The following is a 24,367-nucleotide window of genomic DNA, read 5'->3' on the forward strand; positions in this document are numbered from 1 at the left end:
TAGAGATTGTATCAATAGTTGCTGCCCTTACGCACCTGCTGAGCAGAGAATTTTAATCACTTACCAAAGCCACCACCTAGCTCTTACACAGCACTTTTCATCAGCAGATCGCAGAACGCATCCCAGATCTCCGCACACCAAAATCTGGGATGGACCAGCCTGATGGCGGCTGAACCAAAAGCCCTAACGGTTTCAGTCACCTGCTGTGCTTCCCAAAGCTCTGCTGCTGGTGTGGCCAGTGGGCAAGGCAGGTTTTCCTTTCACTCCTCCGGAACCATCCATTAGCGTATGAAAGGGGAGGTGCTGCCCTTGCTCTCTTGATCAGTGGCAAAATGAACATTGACCTTGATGGGAGCATGACTGCCCTGACACTAGGCTTTTCCAAGGTGCCTAAGGGAGTTAGGTGTCCAACTCCTGTTGACCTTTAACATGGTTTGGGTGCCTTATTCCCTTAGGTTCCTTGGAAAGCCCCAGCACAAGTCATGTGGCAGTGCCCTTATTGGAGATCATTTCAGTAATTCCATCTCCATGTAAAAATAGAAAAATGGCATGTTCTTTGTGTTTTTAAATTCCATTTAGAAATGGTATGCTCATTTGTAAAAGCATCCCCGCCCCTTGGTGAGTGTCTCTAGAAATATGCTTTGTCAGGGTTCCAGTCTTCATTTTCCCCAAACAGCCACTGCATATACTCCATATTCAAAGCCACGAGATCCTTCCCTAACGTAGGGGCACTCTTTCAGTCCTGGCTAGTGTAGTCTCATTATTACTGACACCTTTTTCACTGGCGAGCTGTTGCAGCAGGGAGTTTTCACCCTTTCACCATTTTTTTCAGTAGTATACCAATGTGTTCACTCTCTTTGTAGGCGCATGTGCTCCTCTAGCGCATGGCCAGGTAAAATACAATAGAAATCCTGGGCTAGAGCCCCATGGCTCTGGGGAGAAGCTGAAGATTGCAGAGAGCATTGAGGTTATGTTGTCCATCCCCTTGTCAGTGCAGGCTTGTTCCCAGCACTGTATTTGTTCAGGGCCAGTTTGATCTCAGTGGATGTGTGTGAAATAAGGTCTTGCACTGGAATCTGTATTTTCACATTCCTCTTCCCTGACTTTTTTTTTTAATTCCCTTATCTCATCCCCTCACTAAAACTACTGAGCAATGGAGCTCGCAGCATATGCCCGGCCCTGCTGACAGCACCCAAGAGCATTTACATGGCATGTCAACATCTGGAAACTTGCCCACGCAACAATAGTCAACAGAGGCATCAGAAATAGAAACATGGTCTTTATGATTCCTCAACACAAGCCCCTGATGTATTGAGGCAGTTAGCCGTCAAATCCAAACACATGCATATATGTGTGTGTGTCTATGTGTAAATAATATATGTGTCTATATATAACAATACATGTATAATACATATATTACACAAATCTACATTATCTAGAGAATTATACACATGCACACGTATATAAATATATACATACATGTGTAAATAATACATATGTATATTCTATAGACATATATAACTTATAAATAATATACATTCTCATATAAATGTATATTATATTTGAAGTATAAAGATATTTAAAGTGATCTGAGATTTTGTTCTCATATAATGTCTATTTATTAAACCAAGGCGTTAGAATATTTCTGTGTGTTAATCCTGTTTTATATTGATAGTAAGAAGCAGGGAACAATTGCTTCAATGATTTGAATCTGAATACGTCCCCTACTAAGAATCCAGTTTGATATTGTGGGAGTGCAGGAGCTGGGTACAGGGGTTTCAGCCAATTATATGCTTAGGATAATGTGCATAGAACATAAGTTTGTATAAACTACAGCCATGTACACCTCTACCTCGGTATAACGCTGTCCTCGGGAGCCAAAAAATCTTACCGTGTTATAGGTGAAACAGCGTTACATTGAACTTGCTTTGATCCACCGGAGTGCACAGTCCCGCCCCCCTGGAGCAGCACTATTTACCGCGTTATATCCGAATTCATGTTATATTGTGTTGCGTTATGTCGAGGTAGCAGTGTGTATATATTTATACACATACAGAGAGAGATTCTAGGATTAGTATCGTGTGTAATAACCAAAGACATCAGTGGTTTTGTTACAATGATTGTAATAATTTTGTTTGGGAGCAAACCTGTGCCTCTGTTTTGTTCTGTTTTTTTGGACTCTCCCAGATCGCCTGTGCTGTGTTTGCTGCCCTCCTGCACTTCTTTTTCCTGGCGGCATTCACCTGGATGTTCCTGGAGGGGGTGCAGCTGTACATCATGCTGGTGGAGGTGTTTGAGAGTGAACACTCGCGAAGGAAGTACTTCTATCTGGTTGGCTACGGAATGCCCGCGCTCATCGTGGCCGTGTCAGCGGCGGTCGACTACAGGAGCTATGGCACAGATAAAGTGTGAGTTGAACTCTGCCATGCTTGGACCTGTGGAAGAGAAGCAATGGTTGTTTGTGGGACTTTTCTGGGGAAGGACCTGCTCAGTTTCTGTGGGCTCTGATGAGAACCAGACTGGGAAATTAAGGACCTGATCCGAAGATCATTGGAGTCAAAGGAAAGACTCCCGTTGACTTCAGTGAGCTTTGGATCAGGCCCTCACTGTTATTAATCTGTTTTGTGCTTATCCCTTTACTAACTATGACCCACGTCTGCTAGAGTAATGGCTGTGGGCCAGAAGTAATTGTGCACTGGCAGTGGAGCCTATGGGATTGCTCCAGAATGACTCCTGGTTCCAACAGCCCTGCAGGTGTGAACAGGCTGAAAGTTAGGCCTGACAAGACCATATGCAAGTGCAACACACTAGGCAAGTGCAACACACACATGCCCAGCCCCTGGACTCACTGCACTGAGATTCTTATAAGGGCCACAGCATGACATGCTGCTGAATGGTCACTGCACCCTTCACCCCGATTGCTGACAGGCAAGAGAGTAGGTGAAGTGCTGCTCAGTTGGTGTCAGCTTCGTTGGGAAACACGGCAACCAAGAATATGCACCAAGTGCAATATAAAAAAACGTGACTAGCAGATTTTGAAAGGAAAACATTATACCAGACATTTCTCAGCTTAAGAGAAGCTGATCTGATTGGTCTTCCTTGGCACACGCAGAAGAAACACTGGGAAACGGCCATTGAATGATTTAACAGTTCAAAACCAGGAAACACTTGTACTGGCCACAACCATATGGTCTGCTGTAACCTCTCGGGCAATGTCCAGGGCTCATCTGCAACCCAGGGGCTGCCACAGAGGCCAGATCCCTGCTGGAAAAAACAGGAAAGAGCATGAACAGGTTTTTAATTGGCAGTGAGTGAAGGTGAGCAGATCCACTTACCATGCTAACCTCAACCCCTAAATGAGCAAGCTCTCCAGCTTTCCTTTCCATATGTCCCTTATCTCCCTGAGCCCCTTGGAGATCTGTGCTCACCCCTGAGGGTCGACCGCTGACCTAAGCCTGAGGAAATCCCGATGACAGTACTGTTCCCTCTGGATACTGGCCCAAACACATAGACATTAAAGCCAGAAGGGACCATCATGATCATCTGACCTCCTGCATGTTGCAGGCCACAGAACCTCACACACCCACTCCTGTAATAGACCCCTAGCCGCTGGCTGAGTTACTGGAATCCTCAAACCTTGTTTTAAAGACGTCAAGTTACAGAGAATCCACCATTTACACTAGTTTAAACCTGCAAGTGACCCGTGCCCCATAAGAAGGTGAAAAAATACCCAGGGTCTCTGCCAATCTGACCTTGGGAAAAATTCCTTCCAGACTCCAAATATGATGATCAGTTGGACTCTGGTGGCAAGACCCACCAGGCACACTGTAGTAACTCAGAGCCCTCCCCATCTAGGGTCCCATCATTGGCCGTTGGGGATATTTGTTAATAGCAGTCGCGGATGAGCCATATGCCATAGTAAGTGATCGCAGCATATCACCCCCTCCATACATTTATCAAGCTCATTCTTAAAACAAGTTAGGTTTTTTGGCCCCGCCACTCCCCTTGGAAGGCTGTTTCAGAACTTCACTCCTCTGATGGTTATAAACCTTCACCTAATTTCAAGCCAACATTTGTTGATGGCCAGTTTACATCCATCTGTTCCTGTGCCAACATTGGCCCTTAACTTAAATAACTCCTCTCCCTCCCTAGTGTTCGTCCCTCTGATATATTCATAGAGAGCAGTCCTATCTCCCCTCAGCCTTCGTTTGGTTAGGCCGAACAAGCCAAGTTCCTTAAGTCTCCTCTCCTGGCTGGCTCTGAGGTACCCTGGGCCTCACTGCCCCTCCATTGGAGCTGCACCACTAATGACTTCACAGCCTTGTGCTGCCTCTGGCCACCCTCCAAAAAGAAGGAGGTTCCACAGCTCAGAGAGGCCAACCAGCAGCACGCCGCCTCCGGCTGCTGCTTCCAGTGTTTGGGAGACTGAGATTCAACAGGAGCTCAGCCAGCCTCCCGTGTGTCTGAAGGGCAGGGAGTTTTCACACAGTCAGGAGGAAGAGGGCAGAATGCCACAGAGGCAGCCTTCCCCCCCCACCATTTCTGGGGGCTCCCCGCCACGTTCAGATGAGAAAAAGAACGTGGCACCCAAATCTCAGACCTGTGTTTTAGGGACAAATGACCAGTTTTCCTACCTCTTTGGAAAATTTAAGTTTAAATAAGAACATAAGAATGGCCATATTGTGTCAGACCAAAGGTCCATCTAGCCCAGTATCCTGTCTACCGACAGTGGCCAATGCCAGGTGCCCCAGAGGGAGTGAACCTAACTGGTAATGATCAAGTGATCTCTCTCCTGCCATCATTATCATGGAGTAGCTGGTCCCTATGAGTAGATCAGGACCACCGCCCCTGTGTCACAGCAGCTGGACCCGACTGAGTCAGTTAAAGGGAGCAGGGCTATCCCTGGGGCTCTAAAGGCCTGTCAGAGGGCAGGAAGGGGAGGAGTGATTGGGACAGGCTGTGTGGGGGGAGAGAAACCATAGAGGAGTGGAGGGTCCCTGGAACAGGGGGCCTGTTGCGCAGAGAGAAGAAGCCTGGCACTGGTGTTCCAGAAAGATAAGTTTGCTGGCTGGGACTGTGAAACTGCAAGGAGTAGGGACACCAGAGATCCCTGGGAAGGGGAGACCATGAAACCCTAGGACACAGGGTGAGCTGAGGGACTATTGTGTTTGTTTTTATTTGGCTGGTAAACCTGCTTAAAGGATCCTGGGCATGGCAGGCTATCCTTGGAAGCTGGGGAGAAACCCTGCCAGGTCACACTCTCTTATTATCTTTGTGTTTATTAGGCGAGCACCTGGAGGTCTCAGCTGTGCCCAGGTCCCATTGTGCTAAGCGCTCTGCAAACATATAGTAAGAGCCAGGCCCTACCCCAAGAGCTTACAGTCTCCATAGTCAAGACAGACAAATGGTGGGGGAAGGAAGGATTGTTATCCTCATTTTGCAGATGAGGAATGGAAGCAGAGAGAGACAAAGTGACTTGCTCAAGGACTCCAGTCTCCTGAGTCTCGGTCCAGGACCTTAGCCACACGACTGTCCCTCTTCTCTAAGAAAAGAGTATTTCTCATTTAAATGATGGACCATTGCATTTCTAAAAACCGTCTTCTATACAGTTACCAGGGCTGTCAAACAAAATAGGCAGTGACTGGAGAGTGTATTAGACTCTTTGCAAGTTGGGATAGCTACATCATTTATAATTATGAACATTTTAAAATGTTTTCATCAGTACTGAAACTGGTATCAAAGCACAATTTAGATTATCATGCAACACTGTCTAATGGCAAACAAAAGGAAATTTCAGCCTTTGATTTTCTCTGCTGGCTCCCTTATAATGACAGTAGCAATGTATTTTATTATTATTTCAATTTCTTTTGTGAGGCCTATATTTTCCCATCCTTTTTGGCTAAGATGCAGGCACAAAGAGAAGGCAGACAAAACAGCGAGCCAGTGGGACTCCAGAGCTCTCTGTGACAACAGCTCAAGGCACAGCCGCGGTGACAGCTAGTTCTGCATTAGTTCCATTTGCAAAATCTCCACCCAAAAACAATAGCAGCATAGATGCTTCTAGTTCTTTGCTGGAGTGACTCTGTTATCTAGCGGAGCTGTTTATGTTACGTTACAATATCGGGAGATGGACTTAGATTGCAGCTGAATATTTGCTTTGTGTGCAGTCAGCGGGTGTGAGTTCAGTTTTGAGAAAATATTCTTCTTTGAACTTTCAAAAATCGTTTCAAACATATGTGTTGTAACAGAAGGGCCTGTGGAAGGTTTACCTGCCTTTATAGAAGGTTTACATTTGGGGGAACTTTGAGTGGCACAAACAGCATCAGGTAGGGGAGAGTACATTTTCAAGAATTTGTCTATAGATGCCAAGGTCCCTATCAAGCTAATCAAAGGATTTTCACTATAGACCTGCCTTCAGGTCTAAAGAATAGAAGAGACAATAAGCGTCTCAGGGTTGTCTTTGCAGTAAACCATATTCCTGAGCTCCCAAAGTGTTTCAGCACCGGGATCCCTACTGCATGCCTCCCAATGAGCACAACAGCCCTCCCTGATGTTTTTGCACCTTAAGGTTTTGCCAGGGATAAGGTAAGGCAGGGGCTTAGCACAAGTGCATCCATTACCCCTTGTCGTGGTACAGCTGGACTAGCTACATGCACATGGAACAAACCTTTCCTTAGCTGTGCGCAAATCTAGCAAAAATGCCAGCACAAAATGTGCAGAGCGTGTATGGCAGGCAATTCCCAAAGAGTCATAACTTGGAGGGGATCGAAAGGAAACAACAGCGGAACACTGCAAGACCCTCTTCAGTGAGAATTATTTGCCAGCCAAAATTTAACTTTCTACCCACTTAGATTATCACAAGGACTCTGTTAATAATGGAAATCATTAATAATAATGTTCCAGAAAGTCATAATTCCTGTCCTCTGGTGCTCTGAGAATGACTGACCCATTTTTCTCCAACTTTAAACAAAATAAAAAGTCACCTTTGTATAGAGACCACAGTTGGAAAATTTCAGAACTATGAGCCGCAAAAAACATGGATTAAAATGGAAACTGGCAGGGGAGAATTTTAAAGCAACATATTCCATATATGACATGGGTACAGGCCAGTTATAGGTGTTATTGTTACTACACCACACTTCAGTAACAAACATACAAACTGAGGAGCTAGGAAACTTGTAACAAGTAGGGGCAGATTTTCGTCTCAGTTACATTGTTAGAAATGTGAAATAACTGTATTGGCTTCAGTGGATTTACTTCAGGTTTACACTGGTGTATACAACTGAGAATTTAGCTTTTAAAATCCAGTCAAACTGTCACTCCAAACCAGAGCCGGCTCCAGGCACCAGCAAATAAAGCAGGTGCTTGGGGCGGCTCATGGAAAGGGGCGGCACGTCCAGGTCTTCGGCGGCAATTCCGCTGCGGGTCCCTCACTCCCTCTCGGAGGGAAGGACCTGCCGCCAAAGAATGAAGCGGCATGGTAGAGCTGCCGCCGATCGCGGCTTTATCTTTTTATTTTTTTTTTTGGCTTCACCGCTTGGGGCGGCAAAAAAGCTGGAGCCGTCTCTACTCCAAACTCATGTCACCCATCCAAGGTCACAACAACATTGTCTTCCATCTCTGCTTGAATCCTTAAAGGTGGAAAAATTGGCTGTTGATTTCCACCTTGCTTATTACCTTGATGGTTCTTGAAATATCAGACCTTAAAAAGGTAACATTTTAGTACTGTATATGGAAAATTTTAGAGATTTCTCAAGTGTATTAGTTATTATTTTGATTTCTCCTCCACACATGCACTAATAGTGTCTGGCTTTACAGCTGAGATGATATGAAAATAGCAACAGTCACACTAATGAAAACACCCTTTTATGAGGACTGGTTGAAAATTTCTGTCCAAATTGCTTTTCATTAGAAAATTGGGGGGGTTGATAAAATGAATGTTTTCACAAAAACAGTCTGCTCAGAGTTTTTCATGAACAAACTGAATGCCCCAAACCTGAAATATTTTGATTTGGATCTGCTGCTGCAGTGCCTCATGGGAGTTGTAGATCAGTTGACTCCTTTCCCCTCCCCCCATTTTCCTTTATGGACTAGGTTCATCATCCTGACTACATCTCCCCCTCATCGACATGATATCATAGTGCATTGTGGGAAATATAGTCTGTCCAAGGAGTTTGGACTATAGTGGAGAATGGGAGCATGAATCACGCAAACTACAGCTCCCATAATACACCACGGTGGCATTTCAAAATTGAAATATTTCAGTTTAGGACAAAAATATTTTGATATTCAAATTTTCACTGAAAAATAGAAATTTGGCCACAGGAAAAACTTTTTCCAACCACCTCTACTTTCAGTAATTTCTCTGTATCAGGTGAGGCACATACAGAAAGTTTTATTGACCCTCAGCTGGGATGAACTACATAAATTTTCCACCTGTGAGTAATACAGCCATTGTATATTCAAACCAGAAAAACCTCCTTTCCGTGCTATACCATAATTTTGTCTTGCTATTTAATATACACACACATAAAATATTATGCAAACACTTATAAAGCATAAAGTATTTGTTTATAATCTGTAATTTCAGAGTGGGCAATTTTATCACATTCTAGCAGTGGAAAATAAAAACATACTAGATGTTTTGTATAACTAACATGCTCCATCTGGTTGATGGATGATGATGTATTTTACTGTATAATGTTATTAGAAGGGTAGAACTGATTAGAATTTGTGGTGAACTATATGCCAGGCATACATAATTTAATTGTGAGAAGTTGCTTGGTTATTTGTGAGACAATCTGCAGAATATATTTCTTGCATCCCCCTATTTGGTATTTGTTTTAAACAGAGCTTATAGAGTTTCTAACATTATTTAGAAAATGTGTTTTTCTGTCTAGCATTTGGTCCCAGGAATCATATGTCTCTGAATGATCAGCTTAGATGCCTAATGTAGGATTTTGTGGTTTGTTTGTTTTTTAATCTGCTGCTCGTATAACACATGCCCAGATTATACTGTCAGAAATGGTCATCGGCTCCTGTTTTATTCCCTTCTTCATCATGTGTTGTTTATGGCTTTCCATAGCATCCCATGCTCTGGTATTCATATTGACATCCTGCAGTAGCCGTTCAATAGGGATACTATTTTAAGCTTAATTACATCAGGGGCTGGCATTGACTTTTTAGCAGTAGTTCACACCAGCCCGATTAGGAGACGTGGGGCTAATTACTTTGGTTTATGATCTGCAACGAGGCAGCTGCATGTTGATTACCTTAAAAGATTTCCCCATTTGGAGCCGAACGGGGCTATCCGTGACAGCCAGCTGAGCAGGATTTAGCCTTGTTTTATCTATCATCCCTAATACATGATAACTGGTTTTAACAGTGCACCTAGATTAACAAAAAAAAGGTGTGCATCTCTCCCCTGGTTGTGTGTTGTCTCGTACGAAAAGGTGAAATGGATAGAATCCCATTGCAGACGGTGGGTGTGTCTACACTACAGCGGGAAGTGAGCTCCCCAGTGTGGGTAGCCAGAGTCACCCTAGCAGGATTTGAGCTAGTGTGCTAAAAAAAGCAGTGTGGAAGTTGTGACTCCGGTGGGGACCCAGGCTAGCCACCCAAGCTCAAGCTGGTGGGGTTGCAACAGCTATACGGTTATTTTTAGCGCTCTAGCTAACAGGCATGTTAGGTCATGAACAGTTAGTGCAGTCTAGGTCTCCTTCTTAGCAGGGTGAGAGAATTGAAGCTCTTACGGATAATTGAAAGCAAACGTCATGAACAACAAACAAATCACCACCTGGGACTGGGCTCTAGTCTAGCTGCAAAATAAGGTCGAGTTTGATGATGCTGCATCATTTGTTTTGGCCTCTCTGATGGCCAGATCCTTCCTTCTAGTCCCCAGACCAAGTGTCAAGCTGTGTGCTGGGTGGATCTGCGAAAGGAAGGGGGAATGTTTAAACTGTTTTTTAAAAAAATGTTTGTAACGATGCTGTTCTGGTGGGACCCAACTGAGAGTGCCAATTCAGGACCAATTGCTAAAATGGGGCAGTTACAGCCCAAGGCTGGGGTTTTTCCACCTCTAAGGCAAACCAAACCAGCCAGACTAAGAGGACTTTGGTCTCACCCCACTGGCTAACCACAAGTCACACAAGCAATTCCCTTAGACACTCCAGTTTCCCAGTATCACCACCAGTGCCACTTGTTATGAGGACAAATGGTTATGAAAACCAATGCCCCAGTAAAAGAAAAAAGGTTCTCTTGATCCCACAGGACCAAGCCCCAGACCCAGGTTAATATACAAATCAGATCTTACCCACAAATCACGCTGTCGCCAATCCTTAAGCATCTAAAATCTAAAGGTTTATTCGTAAAAGGAAAAAGATAGAGATGAGAGCTAGAATTGGTTAAATGGAATCAATTACCTACAGTAATGGCAAAATTCTTGGTTCAGGCTTGTAGCAGTGATAGCATAAACTTCAGGTTTAACTCAAGTCTCTGGAATACATCCCCAGTTGGGATAGGTCATCAGTCCTTTGTTCAGAGCTTCAGTTTGTAGCGAAGTTCCTTCAGAGCTATGAAGCAGGATTGAAGACAAGATGGAGGAGAGGCATCAGTCTTTTTATAGTCTTTTCCTGGTATAAGAATACCTCTTTGTCCTTACTATGGAAAATTACCACAAAATGGAGTCTGGAGTTACATGGGCCAGTCCCTGCATACTTTGCTGAGTTGCAAGGCATATTTGCCTTTTCTCAATGGGTCAATTGTATAGCTGATGGTCCTTAATGGGCCATCAAGCAGGCTAGGCAGAGCTAACACCAACTTGTCTGGGAAGTTTCCCAGAAGCAGAGCATAAGTTTGAAATACAGACAGTATAGAGCCAATATTCATAACTTCAACTACAAAAATGATACACACATATAGACAGCATAATTATAACCAGCAAACCATAACCTTGTCTTAGACACCTCATTTGACCCCCTTTATACAAGATTTGGTGCCACTACAGGACTTTGGTTGCAACCATGTTCTGTATGGCCCCAGATTATACCAATAATGTCACAATGTTGAAAATAACTTTTCCCTATAATATAGTGTGAGCAAAATACCTGAGGGTAGGCAGGTGGCAGAAAGGTTTGATTGACTCCCATTTTAGATGGTGGCCCCCATCCAGCAAAATATTAATGCATGTGCTTAACTTTGAGCATGTGAGTTGTCTTGCTGAATTCAATGGAATTACTTACATGCTTACATTTAGGGAGATACTTAAATGTTTTGCTGGATCAGGGCCTTAACTGGCTCTCTTTTGGGATGACCTGCATAACTCACTTAAGTAATGTGGCTAGCCAAACCCGATAACAACAAACTGTCCTATCACCATAACCCCTTATGTATTCTATACTGATGCCCATCACAGAGCTCACAGCAGAGGAATGAGGCATTGAAAATCTTAGTATTTTGCATTCAACCTACTTGTAGGTAAACTCATCCTGTGGTGAGCCAAGTCCTTTCTGCATCGTGCTAGGACTATATGTACCTTTTCTTTTGTTTTGTTTTGGGGATGTGATAAAGCTAGATATCAGGTGACAATGATAAATCTATCATAAAGTCACAGCCTCTAACTTCAGTCCTTTTCCGCTTCCAACTACCTATATTTTATGCATCATCATATTGTTGCAAAATAACTGCGAACTACAGGGTATGCCTTTGATAGGGCAGTGTGCTTGTTTTATCTTCAGTTTTTACACTGCATGCTCCCTGCTTGCTCAGGCCCGTGGGAGCAATGTGGACACTGAAATGTAGTAAAAAGAGAATGCATATTCCACCCTTCAAAGGCATGTATTATACATACATATCCAATTACTGCTACCACACACCGTGATGGAGGCTCTATAGCTATATGAAGCAAACTCCCAAACTCCCATGAAGAGTATGATCACTTAGATCTCTTCAAATGTTATGGTCCAATGGCAGCTAATGATTGTTTATTGGTTCCATTTAATGCACACTAGGGATACTTTACTGTTTGATTTCTCTTCATGCAGAAAACAGAGCAAACCCTTTGTAGCCTTTATTACTTGCAAAAAAGCCTTGGTTGAATATAGCTAACTTGTCACTGTGCAAGGAAGGAAATTAAAAAGTGAAGAAAAGCAATGCCACACAGCACCTTAATAGCACAGCACTGAACGTGTCTGTTCATCTCTTTGGAGAAGAAGGGAATGGTTTTGTTGTTTGTAAAATGTATGGGGCATGCAGCATCCGTGGAATGTCAGATCTTATGATATGCATTGTGCTAAAAGCAGAAGCATCTCATTTGTTTAATGGCTGTTGGAATATAAACTTGCAATGTGACAAGTCCGTGTTCAGATTGCAGCTGGGTACCAGGGTCAGAAGTAGTTCCACAGCCTGAGATTAGCAACTTTTGGAGCTGAGTTGCCTGATTGCTTCCTTGTTTCAAGGAGTTCATTTATTCAGCTCATTGTGTTTGTGCTTTTGTTTGGAAGGAAAGAAAAGCTCAGTGTGGTACTTGTCTGATTAACGATTTACATCTCTGGGAACGAATTGGCAGGATGCCCAAGTTTTGATGTTTTGCTCTTAATTTGCATTTTTAATGAGGTCTGACTAAATGGGTTCAAAGTTACATCACTATAAAATGACCACAGAAAGACTGACTTTTTTACCCCCTTATGGATTAGACATATTACTGCAGAGTTCCATCTGAGTCAGTCAAGAGAGCGGTACTTGGTTTCTTAGAAAGAGACCTTTCCATTAGAACAACTGCAAAATTGCAATGCAACCTTTAAGGGTTGCATGGCAAAAAGAACCTTTGCTAATCTTGACAGTCCGTGCTCCAGTCTTGTCTGTGTGGAGTGTAAGCGTCTCAGGGTGGGCGTTGTGTCCTGCTCTGTGTTTGTATATGTCTAGCACAATGGGACCATGGTTTGGCTAGGTGTTAACGTAGTCCAAATAATAAAAAATAATACACTTGGATCTTGGCCATTCCACAGCCACAGAATTTGCCACAGAAGCCACCCCATGACCGAGATTTGTGTGCTGGAATCTATGCACCAGATTTTCAAAAGAGCTCAACAGGGCACACTTCCCATTGGGCGTCTGAGCCACTAACGACTTGGCTGCTCACAAAAGAAGTCACTCACTTTGTTCTTCCGTTGAGTTCACAGTAACCCTTTTGCAGTGTGTATTTTCCCCTGTAATGTAAGACAGAGTGGGAAAGGTAAACAGGTGTAGCCTTCTAGCAGAGAAGGAGAAATGTGTGCATCAACATGCTTTTCTGGATTATGCAGAATTCAATTGAAAGCCCTGTTTTCATTGCCTGATGGTAGTGCTGACAGCTAGAGCTGAGTAAATACAGCAAAACACCACTCTCAAACATTCCTTCAGGTTCTAAACAGCTGTGGGAATCAGCCATCTTCATGCCCCTCACTGTTCACCATCCATGATTAGTCACAGTCCATTGAAGTCAATGGAGTTGTGCTCATTTACACCAGTGGAGAATCTGGCTCTGGGACTGTATCACAGTTTTGCAGGTGAGGCATATAAGCAGGCAGGATGCATGGTTTGCGGGGCTGCCAGTGGATAGGAAGGGCACAATGCTGGCCTTGAGGAACAGGGTATAGGTCTGAGACCTATGATGAGAGAGTCTGTGGCCAAAAACAGCACCAGCAGCTGTGGCCATATGGCCATCAAGCTAAAAACGGGAGTTCTGCCGCCCTGCTCGCCAAGAGCTAGTAAAACTCTAAGTACTCAAGGAGGAACAATTTGCTTTGCCGTTGTAAATGTGCCATGCTCCCTCCACCTGCTTAGCAGGATTTGCAGAGGCAGTGAGATGTGGTTGTTTTGCCTGCTGACAGATGCTTTCCCTGTTAAATGTATGATACAGTTGGAAATACTTGGAGAATTTTTATTTTAAAATCACAAAAAATACCCTATCCTTAACTGACAATATTGTTATAAGGTACAGCATCAGTGCTGGGTTTGGCAGATCCCGTGTTCCTGAGTGAATTTAGAGTCGCAGTGTTATTCTACACTTCCCCAAATAATTACCTGTCAACCAAAAAATGTTCAAGTAAAATGAACAAAGGGCCAGATCCTTGGCTGGCATAACTCTTTCGACATCAATGGGGCTATACGGTGTAGCCTGACCCAAAAGCTCCCCAAGGTCTTCATCAGCGCCCAGTACTTTTTGGTATAGGTTTGCTGTTGCTCCCTCTCCCGGCGCCCCGCCCCGGTGAAACATGCTTTGAAAGGAAGGATGCTCTTGAGGTTAAGATATCAGACAAGGATTCATGAGTTCAGTTCCTGCCTCTGCCAACACACCTGCTCTGAGACCTTGTGCAAATCATTTTGTGTCTCTTTGCCTCAGTTCCCCATCTGTAAAATATGGGTAATAATACTTCCTTTGTCTGTCTAGTCAGTTTCGACTGGAAGGTCTTCGGAACTGGGTCTGACTGTGTGTTTATACAGCACCTAGCACGGTGGGGCCTGATCTCTACTAGAGCCTCTGGAAGCTACGGCAATACACGTAATAATACATTTAAAACAAAAAGGGTTGAAAATCACTCATTGTGCTCAGCTACTGCCAGACACACTTAAATCAGTTTTAACGTCAACTAAGGCAGCAGAAACCCAGAACTCCCGTCTTGATATTAAGAAAGCCTTTTCAGTGTGTCTCTCACATTAAGATTTTGATGAATGACTTCCGTTCCAATTCAGGAGTTAGAGCCTAAGTAGCAACTATTTTTTAATCTCGCTGCACTCCAGTTTCTGTTTTGGCTCGGTGCAAATATCATTATGTTTGTGTAGTAGGTTTTATAATCATTTTAGGTTTGTATAGCCATTCAGACCCTCAGGCTATGTCTGCACTACACACTGCTGGTGGCTGGTGGCAGTGTGTAGGGTATGTGTAGCTACACACCGCAGTGACTAGCGGCCTGCGTCCATGTTGCGGTGTGTAGCTACACATGCCAATGAAAGGCTCTGGCAGGGGGGAAGCAGTGGAAAAAGTCTTCAGCATCTGACTGCTGCCGGAGCCTTTTACTGCTTCCAGAGTCTTTCCCGGCAGAGGGGAAAGGTTCCAGCAGCAGGGAGCTGGTGGAGTCTTTCCTCACTGTTGGACCCTTTTCCTGTGCCAGAGACTTTTCCAGCAGATGTGAAAGGCTCCACAGAGCAGAGGCAGCAGGACACTGCACTGCCAAAAATAGTCGTGTGGGAAGGGAGGCACTGCTTGGGTGAGTAGAGAGCCATATAAAGTATGTACTCGGGGACGTACCCTCCCTCTTCAGGCGTGCCTCACAGTCTGTGCTGCTGTTTATACCCATGCTACGGAGCTACTCCGTATGTACCACGCCCAAAGAAGCCAGCAGTGGAGAGGTGCCCTAGGTTGGTAAAGTTGGGAACACACCTGAATTTTCTACCATTTTGAAATTTGACGGTTTAATTTTTGATTTTGCGAATCCTAAAATTCTTCAGTGTAGAAAGAGATGGTTGTTTTCACCGTAGCATTTCAATTCTAGGCTTTGACCCCTTCTCTGGATCTGCTGACACAGACCCCTGTGCTCATCGGCTTAATCCGCACAAGGGAGATTTAGGCTAGATACAAGAAAAAACTTTCTACCTATGAAGTATTGGAAGAGGTTACCAAGCAAAGTTGCGGAACAGGTTTTTATGAGCAGGTTAGACAAACACCTGTGAGATACGGTCCAGAATTACTTGGCCCTTCCTCGGTGCAAGATGATAGGTAAAATGACGTCTTGAGGTTCCTTGCAGCCCTACATTTCTCGGATTCCTTGTGGAGTTGAGTTGAGTTGACTAGGACCCAACCCAGACCCAGGGATCAGAACTGCTGTCTTACATTATATACTCTCAGGATAAATTGATATGCATAATTGTAGTCCCTTTATTTAATTAGGAAATCCACTTAATTTCAAGGATAAAAGGATTTTTTTTACAATTTAGTAGTTTTTCCCTTATAAACACGACTTTAATGAGTAACATGACAAACACGACAAGACATTATTATTTTAAACATCATATGTAGCTTCCTCAGAATTTATATTCATCCGTCTTGTAACGAGTCACTTCCATTTTATCTTCCTGTCATCTTGAATGAACTAGGAATGGAAATATAATTTCCCAGGGGCCTTAAAAATTGGGGAAGTATTAAGTGCAGCTGAAATTAAGTGATTAATAATTTAGTTTTAGGTCATGAATCAGCTTTATGTGATACTGAAGATCATTTGCAACCTTAGAAACACTAGTGGCAACAATGCACTCGGGAGGTTCAGGGCGGTAAAACCTCTAAGGTGAGGCTGCTGAATCTAATTAATCTAATCTTCAGTCCTCCGGTACCAAAATTTATTTCCTTCTTGCACCAAATTTCCTCAGATCTTCTTGACAGAAAAACGTCAGCTCGCTTGACAGTTGACTGGCAGGTTGTGTTGCATCATAATTGGGGAGAAGCTAAGAGATTTAATGGTTGCTCATAGTTCCTCCTCCCCCCCCCCCCCATTTTTTTTTAATATAGGGTTTTCTATGACAGATGCAAAAGGCCTTAGCAACTAGGCCCTGTGCCTTCCCCCCCCCCATGCTTCCTCCAGAGGTAATTATCTTCCTCCATCAATAGCACTGTCAGAAATTGGGCACATAATTCAGCATTTAAATGAACAAGCAATGTAATATTTCCTGTCTCCCAGTGGAATGTTTTGCAGCTCACATTCTTCTCTGTCACTCGCTCACTCTTGATGTATGTCCTGCGCTCAGTCCTTGAATGCCTTCTATCCCCTGTGTTTCATTACAGATGTTGGCTCAGACTTGACACCTACTTCATTTGGAGCTTTATAGGACCAGCGACCTTGATAATTATGGTAAGAACTCCTAATTAACTACTCCATCTCCCAGGTCAAGAAATAAAACTTTCACTCTATATCTTGAATTTACATAGATTAATTTGGGGAAAGCATGTTCTTATCTGACCCCACCTAACACAAGCAATTAGACACTCATTATAAGAGACTCCTTGCATTCTGAAATACTTGATCAAAACCTGCTGGAGAAAGGAAAGTATGTTTCAGTACGAGCTTGTGCTGTGGACATTTGCTCAGAATAGTCTCTTGCAAAGCTTGTTTGATGTTATCAGACGTTTAGAAGCGCTGGTCTCTATTTTGACATCACTGTATGCTCATCCCTTTGAATTCCAGAGTGAAGCAATACATCATTTATGCACAAAGGGAAATCTGAAATAGGAGCGAAGTCAAAAATGGAAACGGTTTTTTTCTCTCGCTTTAGAAGTTAAAACAAAATAAGTGTAACTTCACAGTTAACACACTTTGTCACCATATCAGATAACATAGCAACAAGGTAAAGAACCAAACTTTAGAGACAGCTGGAGTTTGCTCATACTGAAATCACTGCAATAAGACTTACATAAATCATGCTTTGTTTTAAATATGAAGTAGTTCAGCCAACACAGCAAGGAATGAGCATACTCATTGCAATGCAGACGTTGTAGTTGGTTCTCATTTCAATCCAGAGTGTTTCATTAGCCATCCAGGTGGAGGCCTGTGCCACTTGCTAAATCTGCAGTGACTATCATATGTCACACACAAAAACAGCCCAATTGTGTGCAAATCAGGGGATCGTGCTGTTTGAAGGATGTAGTGGCTTGCATATTTTATACGTTTCTCTACAGAACCATTAATCTATATTTTTATTAAATACATTTATAAAAGGCCTCTCCCTCTGTGATTGCCGCCTCTCGTCTGGGTCTTTGGTAACTCATTTCCAGTCACTGGGAGCCTCTCTAGCCTAGAGCTAGTGAATCACAATCTATCTTTTACAGCATAGACCAAGCTCCTTTTCCCAGTCATTACATTGTAGTGTCTCTTTAACAATCACTTGCCCGCACATCTCCCATGTTATGCTGTATTTGAAAATGTATACTCACCCCTACCCCGGGTGAGGGCAGCCTTGTGTTCCTTTCCATGGGAGCAGGCGAACAACAAACCTGGAATGGTTTGTCATCAGTATGCACCGCATAGCCACAGAAGAGCAGTTACAGCAAACATTTTTAATTTTCCATAACATCACCTGAAACACTGCTCTTGGTGTAAGGGCTGGCTTCATCCAGCACCACAGCTTTGTGGAACTCTATTCTATTGCTGTTCTCTCATTCGGGAAGCTGCCTTGCCTAGAATACTAGGCAATCATCTATGATTTAGTCTCTATAAAACTGTAGTGAGAACTAATTTCCCAGAGCAACTCATCTGTTACAAAGAAAAGACTCACTTCCCCCTCCTCCAGGTCTGCCGTGTAACACAACCTTTTTTTTTTCTTTCTTTCTTTCTTTTTTTTTTTCATTCCAGCTTAATGTAATCTTCCTGGGGATTGCTCTCTATAAAATGTTCCATCATACTGCCATCCTGAAACCTGAATCCGGCTGTCTCGACAATATCAAGTAAGTGGCTTTTTTCCCCCCTTCTCTCTCTCTTTTGCTGTTTACAGCTCCCTTCCTCTTTGAACAGAGTATATTGTAACAAACCCTCCTGACAGAAATGACAAGAAGGGGTGATGCATTGTCTTTATCTCATGTGATCCTGTTTTTGTCTGCAGAAGTGGTTTATTATAAGCAAGAACGGGTGGATGAGGATGAAGGCCTGTCTTTAAAGGGCCCTGGTATTAGAGTGTATTGAAGATGAGTGGTGGCAGTTTTCATTCAGTTTTGCAGAGCACAGTTGTGTGTGCCCGTACTGAAAAAGACAATGGCCAGGTTCTTTAAAGTCAGATGGAACTGCAGCTAATGTAAGATGGAATTACAATTTGGTCATTATTATTTTAGTACTGTGCAGAAAAGGAGTGGAAGTGTGGATTGCTATTGCTTCTCTCAGCTTTGAGTGCCACAGCCTACTTCTGATTTAAGCAACAGATTCAGACTAACACGGCTACCCCTCTGATACTTCTGATTTGTTTCTCTCTGCAGTAGATTTATTGGCTCCTATTCTGCCCTCAGTCTAAACCTAAAGTAACCCATATGGCTTTAGTGGCGCTGCTCCAGATTTACACTGGAGTTCCTAACATCAAATTTTTGTGCTCTCTGCACAGCACGTAGATTGTTCTTTACTTTGGTGAGCATCCAAGGCACAGCATCATATTGTCTAGCTATTGATTGAATAGAATATTAATGCCCGGCAGTGCCTGCCTGTGACAATGCCTATGGCTTTAATTGCATGCTTTACAAATGCAAGTGAGATTTCAGGTGGCAGTGTGTGATAGGATGTAGAGTCAGCTAATTAATAAGACCATCTAATGAACTTTGTAGGGAGGAAATGGTCGGCATCAGCACTTTACTGTGTATAGAGCAAAGCAGAACAATATCTGACTCCGCTAAAGGGCTCTCTCATCCCCGCTTTGACAGGTGGGAGGAGGGAGAGGACAGGAAGGGAACTCATTATATAATGACTGAATAGCACGTTTCTCCAAGAGGTTATTGTTGCTGCGGCTGTATCTGCTCTCGCAGGTGGTGCTTTCCTTTAAACTAGGTCAGGCCTCGCCGTAAAATTCTCAGGCTGGACAGGGGTTTGAAGTGCCCAGTAGCGCCCCCAGCACAGCTTTCTGGTTCCAAAGACCGGCTCTTTGTAGCAGGGGCGGGCGTGGCGCAGGGCAGCGCCGACAGCCGCTGGAAATTGCAGAAGGGGAGCGGAAGCCTTGCAGAGTGCCCCTCACCCTTCCCCACAAGCCGCCAGTGACCCCAAAGAGTAGCGCCTGAGATGTGGGGGTTCCCAGTAATTCTGCAGGGGTGGTGCAATAGAGCAGCGACACTCGGCATTAACATCCAGTGCGCAGAGGAGTGGCGCTTCGCCATCCACCAAGCAGCATGGCCACAGAGGCATCTCTGCTGCGGAGTGAGGAGGGGGAGCCTAGGTTGACATGTGAAGAGGAGGGCATTCTGCAGGGTTGCTCTGAGCCCCATGGGGTTGAGTCCAAGGATTTGTCTGAGCTACATATGCTTTGCCAGCATAACTATACTGGTGTAAGGAGAAGGATTTTGTTTCTGGTGTCACTGTGCCTACACTAGGGCTTTTACTGGCATAGCTATGCATGTGATTTTTTTCACACTGCTAGCCGACAGCTATGTAGTGTAGACTAAGCCTAAGGTTCCCTGTGCTTTGTCTGGCTCTGTGCCGTTAATCCACCAGTCCCTGCCCCTTTTCCCCCTCAACCAGCTCCCTTCCCCAGGGGAATAATAGGTTGGGTCTTGTATCCCTTCAACCTCACACTATATTTTTTCTTGTCGTTTTTTCCTTTCAGTTTTTTCCCATGATGCCCCATCTCTCTTGTACATCACCTACCCATGCTGAACTTTCATTTCAGGGTCAGCAGTACATGTCTCTCTGCTGGGTTTATTTCATTTTCCTCTTAATACAGTTGGCGCTTCCTTAGATGTCCGGGGCAATTAGAATTATCTCTTTGAGCAAAGCCTATTTTTTTCCATATTCTCAGCCTCTGCATTCCAGCTCAGATGGAAAATCTCTGGAATAAGAGAAGAGTTTATTTGGAAACGGAGCTTCCTTTGACAAAGTGTGGCAGCCTAAACAATCGCTTGTCCATAGAAGAGGCTGTAGGTGCGGGGAAATGGCTTAGCTCTCTAAGATCCCCCTTTCATGAGCTCCTCAATGCAGGACATTTCCCAATGGCTGGGGGAAGGTGGGAGCAGACTGTGGAGCTACCAGATCCACCGGTTTTGTCTCCTCTTTGCTTGCGGAAGCAGGGGGGTACATGGCGCCCCGGCAAAGCGAGGTGTTCTGGCATGGGGAACTTGGATGTACAGGTGATAACACGACAAAGAAGCTTGCAAAGTTTGATTTTATGGGTGGTATCTTTTACATCCATTTCCAGTCCCTTACTGCTGTCCGTTCAGTTCAGGGACGCTTTATTGGCACGACAAGTGTTGCCAAAGCCGCTGTAAGAAAAAGCCACTCTGTTCAGATGTGTGACAAGTTACAACACCCCTTCCCCACCCCCACCTCCCCGGAACGTGGTTATGTCCTGTGTTTCAGCTGTGATCCCCTTTGGCCGTGTGTCATTACTGTCCATTCCTGATCTGGTGGCAGGCTGCTAGGTAGCACAATGCCCCCTCTTCTGCCAGCAGTATTTCAGACTCTTGGCTATATTAGGTACTAGGAACAATCAGTCCACTTTAAGAGCGTAGACGATCCAAAGTCCAAGTCAGTGGCAGTCTTCCCATTCATTTCAGTGAGCTAGGGATCAGATCTTAAATCAACAATACATTTAATAACACTCGGGACTAGCAATTTTACTACTCATATTATATCAGCTGTGTAGACCTGCTGTCTAGAAGAATTTTTTCAAGGTCACCTGGCCAGAAAGCTCAGAACTGTTCTAAATTAAAATAATAATTTATTATAATAATAAATTAATATAATAATTAAGGCAAATATATCAGTAATCTACTGAGTTATCTTTGCTTGTGCTAATCTCTAATACCTTTGTTAAAATGCCAGGCATTTATATTACAGGTTATGTTAGTTACAGTGTCATTGTAAAATATGGTATAGGTTCTTTGGCAGACGAGTGCCTGTTCCTGATTTGACTAAAATAAAATGCTTTGAAAACACAAGCAATACAAATATTTTTAAACACCTTACTGATATCTTTCCAAACCTTCATTACCAGTAACATTCTTTATTTTAAAATATGTGAAAGACATAAACTCAGTCTATTTAATTTACCAGAGAAAAGGTAAAGAGGTTACTTGATCACGTTCTGTAAGTACCTACCTGGAATTAGAAATTAGATTCAGGCTAGAAATAGATGCAGATTTATAACACTGGAGGTAATTAACTATTGGAATATCTTCTCTAGAGAGGTGGTAGATTCTCCAACACTTGAAGTCTTTAAATCAAGTTTGGTTGTTTCTTTCTAGCTCGACTACAAGATATGTGCTTCATTCAGCAATCACTGAGTGAAATTCTATGGCCTAAATTATACTGGAGCTAATTAGAATGGTCCTTCTTTGTCTTAAATCTATGAAAACAAAATCTATGTGGTTCCAATAAATTCGGCTGACGGCTGTGAGCCCTTAGTGTGGTTCCAAAATGTTAGATCTCCGATGAGTATTATTTTTATTTTGTTTATTTTTTGTAAACAAATAAGGCCTTTTGTATGAAGAGCTTGACTGTGATACTTGTGTGACAGTTTTACAGCATTAGGGGAACTGAATGGAAGTTTGTTCTCCCACTTCATTTCCCGTTGCTGTTCTGCATTAAGCTATGGTGAAGTTCTCGCAACATAAATCCTCAGGCAACTCGACAACTACAAAATAGTCAAATCCCTGTGGCGATGTAAAAATAAAAGCTGTAAAATATTTGAATAGGCAATTAATAAGCACCTTGGCAATCTGGTGCTTGCTTATGTCACTTTAAGCTTGGAAATACATTATGAAACGTAGAAAATGGATAGCCAAATAACTCCACTTAAACGAATCAACTTGATAAGCCCCATGGTGTCCCCTGGGGTACCGTGAATTACTGTGCCAACAGACGAGCCATTGAAAGGGTAGCGTCTGAGCCAGGTGCTGTATGGATGAAGGATTTCTGCAAAGTTGTAAAAATAAACATCCCGAGCCTTAGACCGTGAGGTACAGTCACTTTATTATTGGGCTAACATGGCAGAATCTGAATGTCCAGCAGTTTAACACTCAGCATCCATGAGTTATGCTCAAAGAGTCAAGGAAACTCCTTGACATTTAGATGGTTCAGAAGCTGCTTCATTCTCACCCGTGTTCCCTTTTCCAGGTGAACAGACAGTTTCCAGAAAGTTAAATCTATGCTCTGTTAGTTTGTAGCTTTACGTCTGTGTATGAAACCTTCCCCTGATCTCTGTCCACTTGCTTGTCCTTCGACTGTGTTCTCATTGGAACGGGGAGCGTGCTCCTTAAGTGTTAGGAAAGAGTCCAGCACAGAGTGTGTGCTACCAGTAATAAATAAGTCCAGCATTCTATCTTGGCTCTTCGGGCATGTCGTTTAGTATGGAGAGGTAGCAGCCTTTCCATGGTCTAGGCCAGACTTGATCTGCCCTGTAATTCCAAATAAAAAGTTTTCATCTTGTATGGGAAAATGTATGATCTCATGGAGAACCCATAAGCACCGCAGGGCAGGGCCAGTGTCTACTTCTGTGGGTGAAATCCTGACTCTGCTGATGTCCATGGCAGAACTCCCATTGACTTCAATAGGGCCAGGGTTCACCCTGTGTTTATACCATGCCTAGCACAACAGGACACTGTGCCTTAGCTGAGCATCTGGGCACCATCATGATGTACATATTAAATAATTATAACTAACAAGTTTGTAGCTGGGGTCTTTTGATAAAGCTGGTTTTAACTCCCTCTTCCCCTCCTCAGTAAGTTTAAAAAACAACAACCTTCTTTGTGTTTTCAAATATTAAGGGTTCAGACTCAGTGAAAACTACTATTGTTTCAGAAGGTTTTAAATGAATGGAATATTATGAAATGGAATAAAGAAATAAAATGGCTCCATCTTGGAATCTTCTCACATCTCTTTGTCCTTCATGAAATTCCAGCCAAGAATGGGTTTTGCCGACTAGCCCTCTTCACTGCAGCATTCTCACTCTTGAAGTTATTTAAGCCATATGCAGTGTTGCCAGTAAGAACTACCCTAACAAGTGTTCTCTAGGTGCTGATCGCTAAATTATTAGGTAGAGCGGTAGGTAGATTAGACAGTCGTGGCCATAAACTTGCGCCCACAAAATTGCTGCCATTGAAAAGTATGCAGGAGTCTCAACTGGCAGAGGAAAGAAAAGGTCAGCTGAGAATGTCTCGACTAGTTCTGTCAGGGCGAAATTCACCTCTGTGCAATGGGCCTGTTTTGGGGGTTTAAGTGGGCTGGAGTAGTGCATAGACCTTGTGAATGAGAATAAAATTAACTTTCAGGGACCAAAGCAAAGGCCCTAGCAATGGTGTATTGCTGGGTATACACTGCTCTGTCATAAATTAGTGCTGTCCACCACCATTCCAAACTCACTGGGATAGTGTATTGCCTGTAGATGGATGGATCGTCCAATCTGGGGATTGTGGCAGCATGAGGAGTACCCAGCTGGTGAAAAGCCAATCTATCTGCCTCTTATGCCATGCCCACGCTCCCACAGCCTCTAGCACGGAGATGAGAGAGGATGGAATAGAACAACATTGCATTCCAGAGATCTCCAGCTGGGAGATGGTCCCTGGCAGGGAGGCATTACTGAATGGAAGAACAGGAGTACTTGTGGCACCTTAGAGACTAACAAATTTATTAGAGCATAAGCTTTCGTGGACTACAGC

The 24,367-nt window shown here is 43.5% G+C and overlaps 1 protein-coding gene across 1 annotated transcript in view; it reads left to right on the top strand.

Moving 5' to 3' along the window:
- ADGRL3 (adhesion G protein-coupled receptor L3) overlaps positions 1-24,367 on the top strand; it is a gene marked incomplete in the record, with an annotated part of 777,222 nt that overhangs the window by 679,786 nt on the left and 73,069 nt on the right. The window contains 3 exon segments of the mRNA XM_034772562.1: positions 2,188-2,408; positions 16,814-16,880; positions 18,378-18,469. Of these exon segments, the coding sequence (XP_034628453.1) occupies positions 2,188-2,408; positions 16,814-16,880; positions 18,378-18,469 (380 nt within the window).

This window comes from Trachemys scripta, chromosome 5, assembly GCF_013100865.1.
Source record: "Trachemys scripta elegans isolate TJP31775 chromosome 5, CAS_Tse_1.0, whole genome shotgun sequence".
In the NCBI taxonomy this organism is placed as follows: Eukaryota; Metazoa; Chordata; order Testudines; family Emydidae; genus Trachemys; species Trachemys scripta.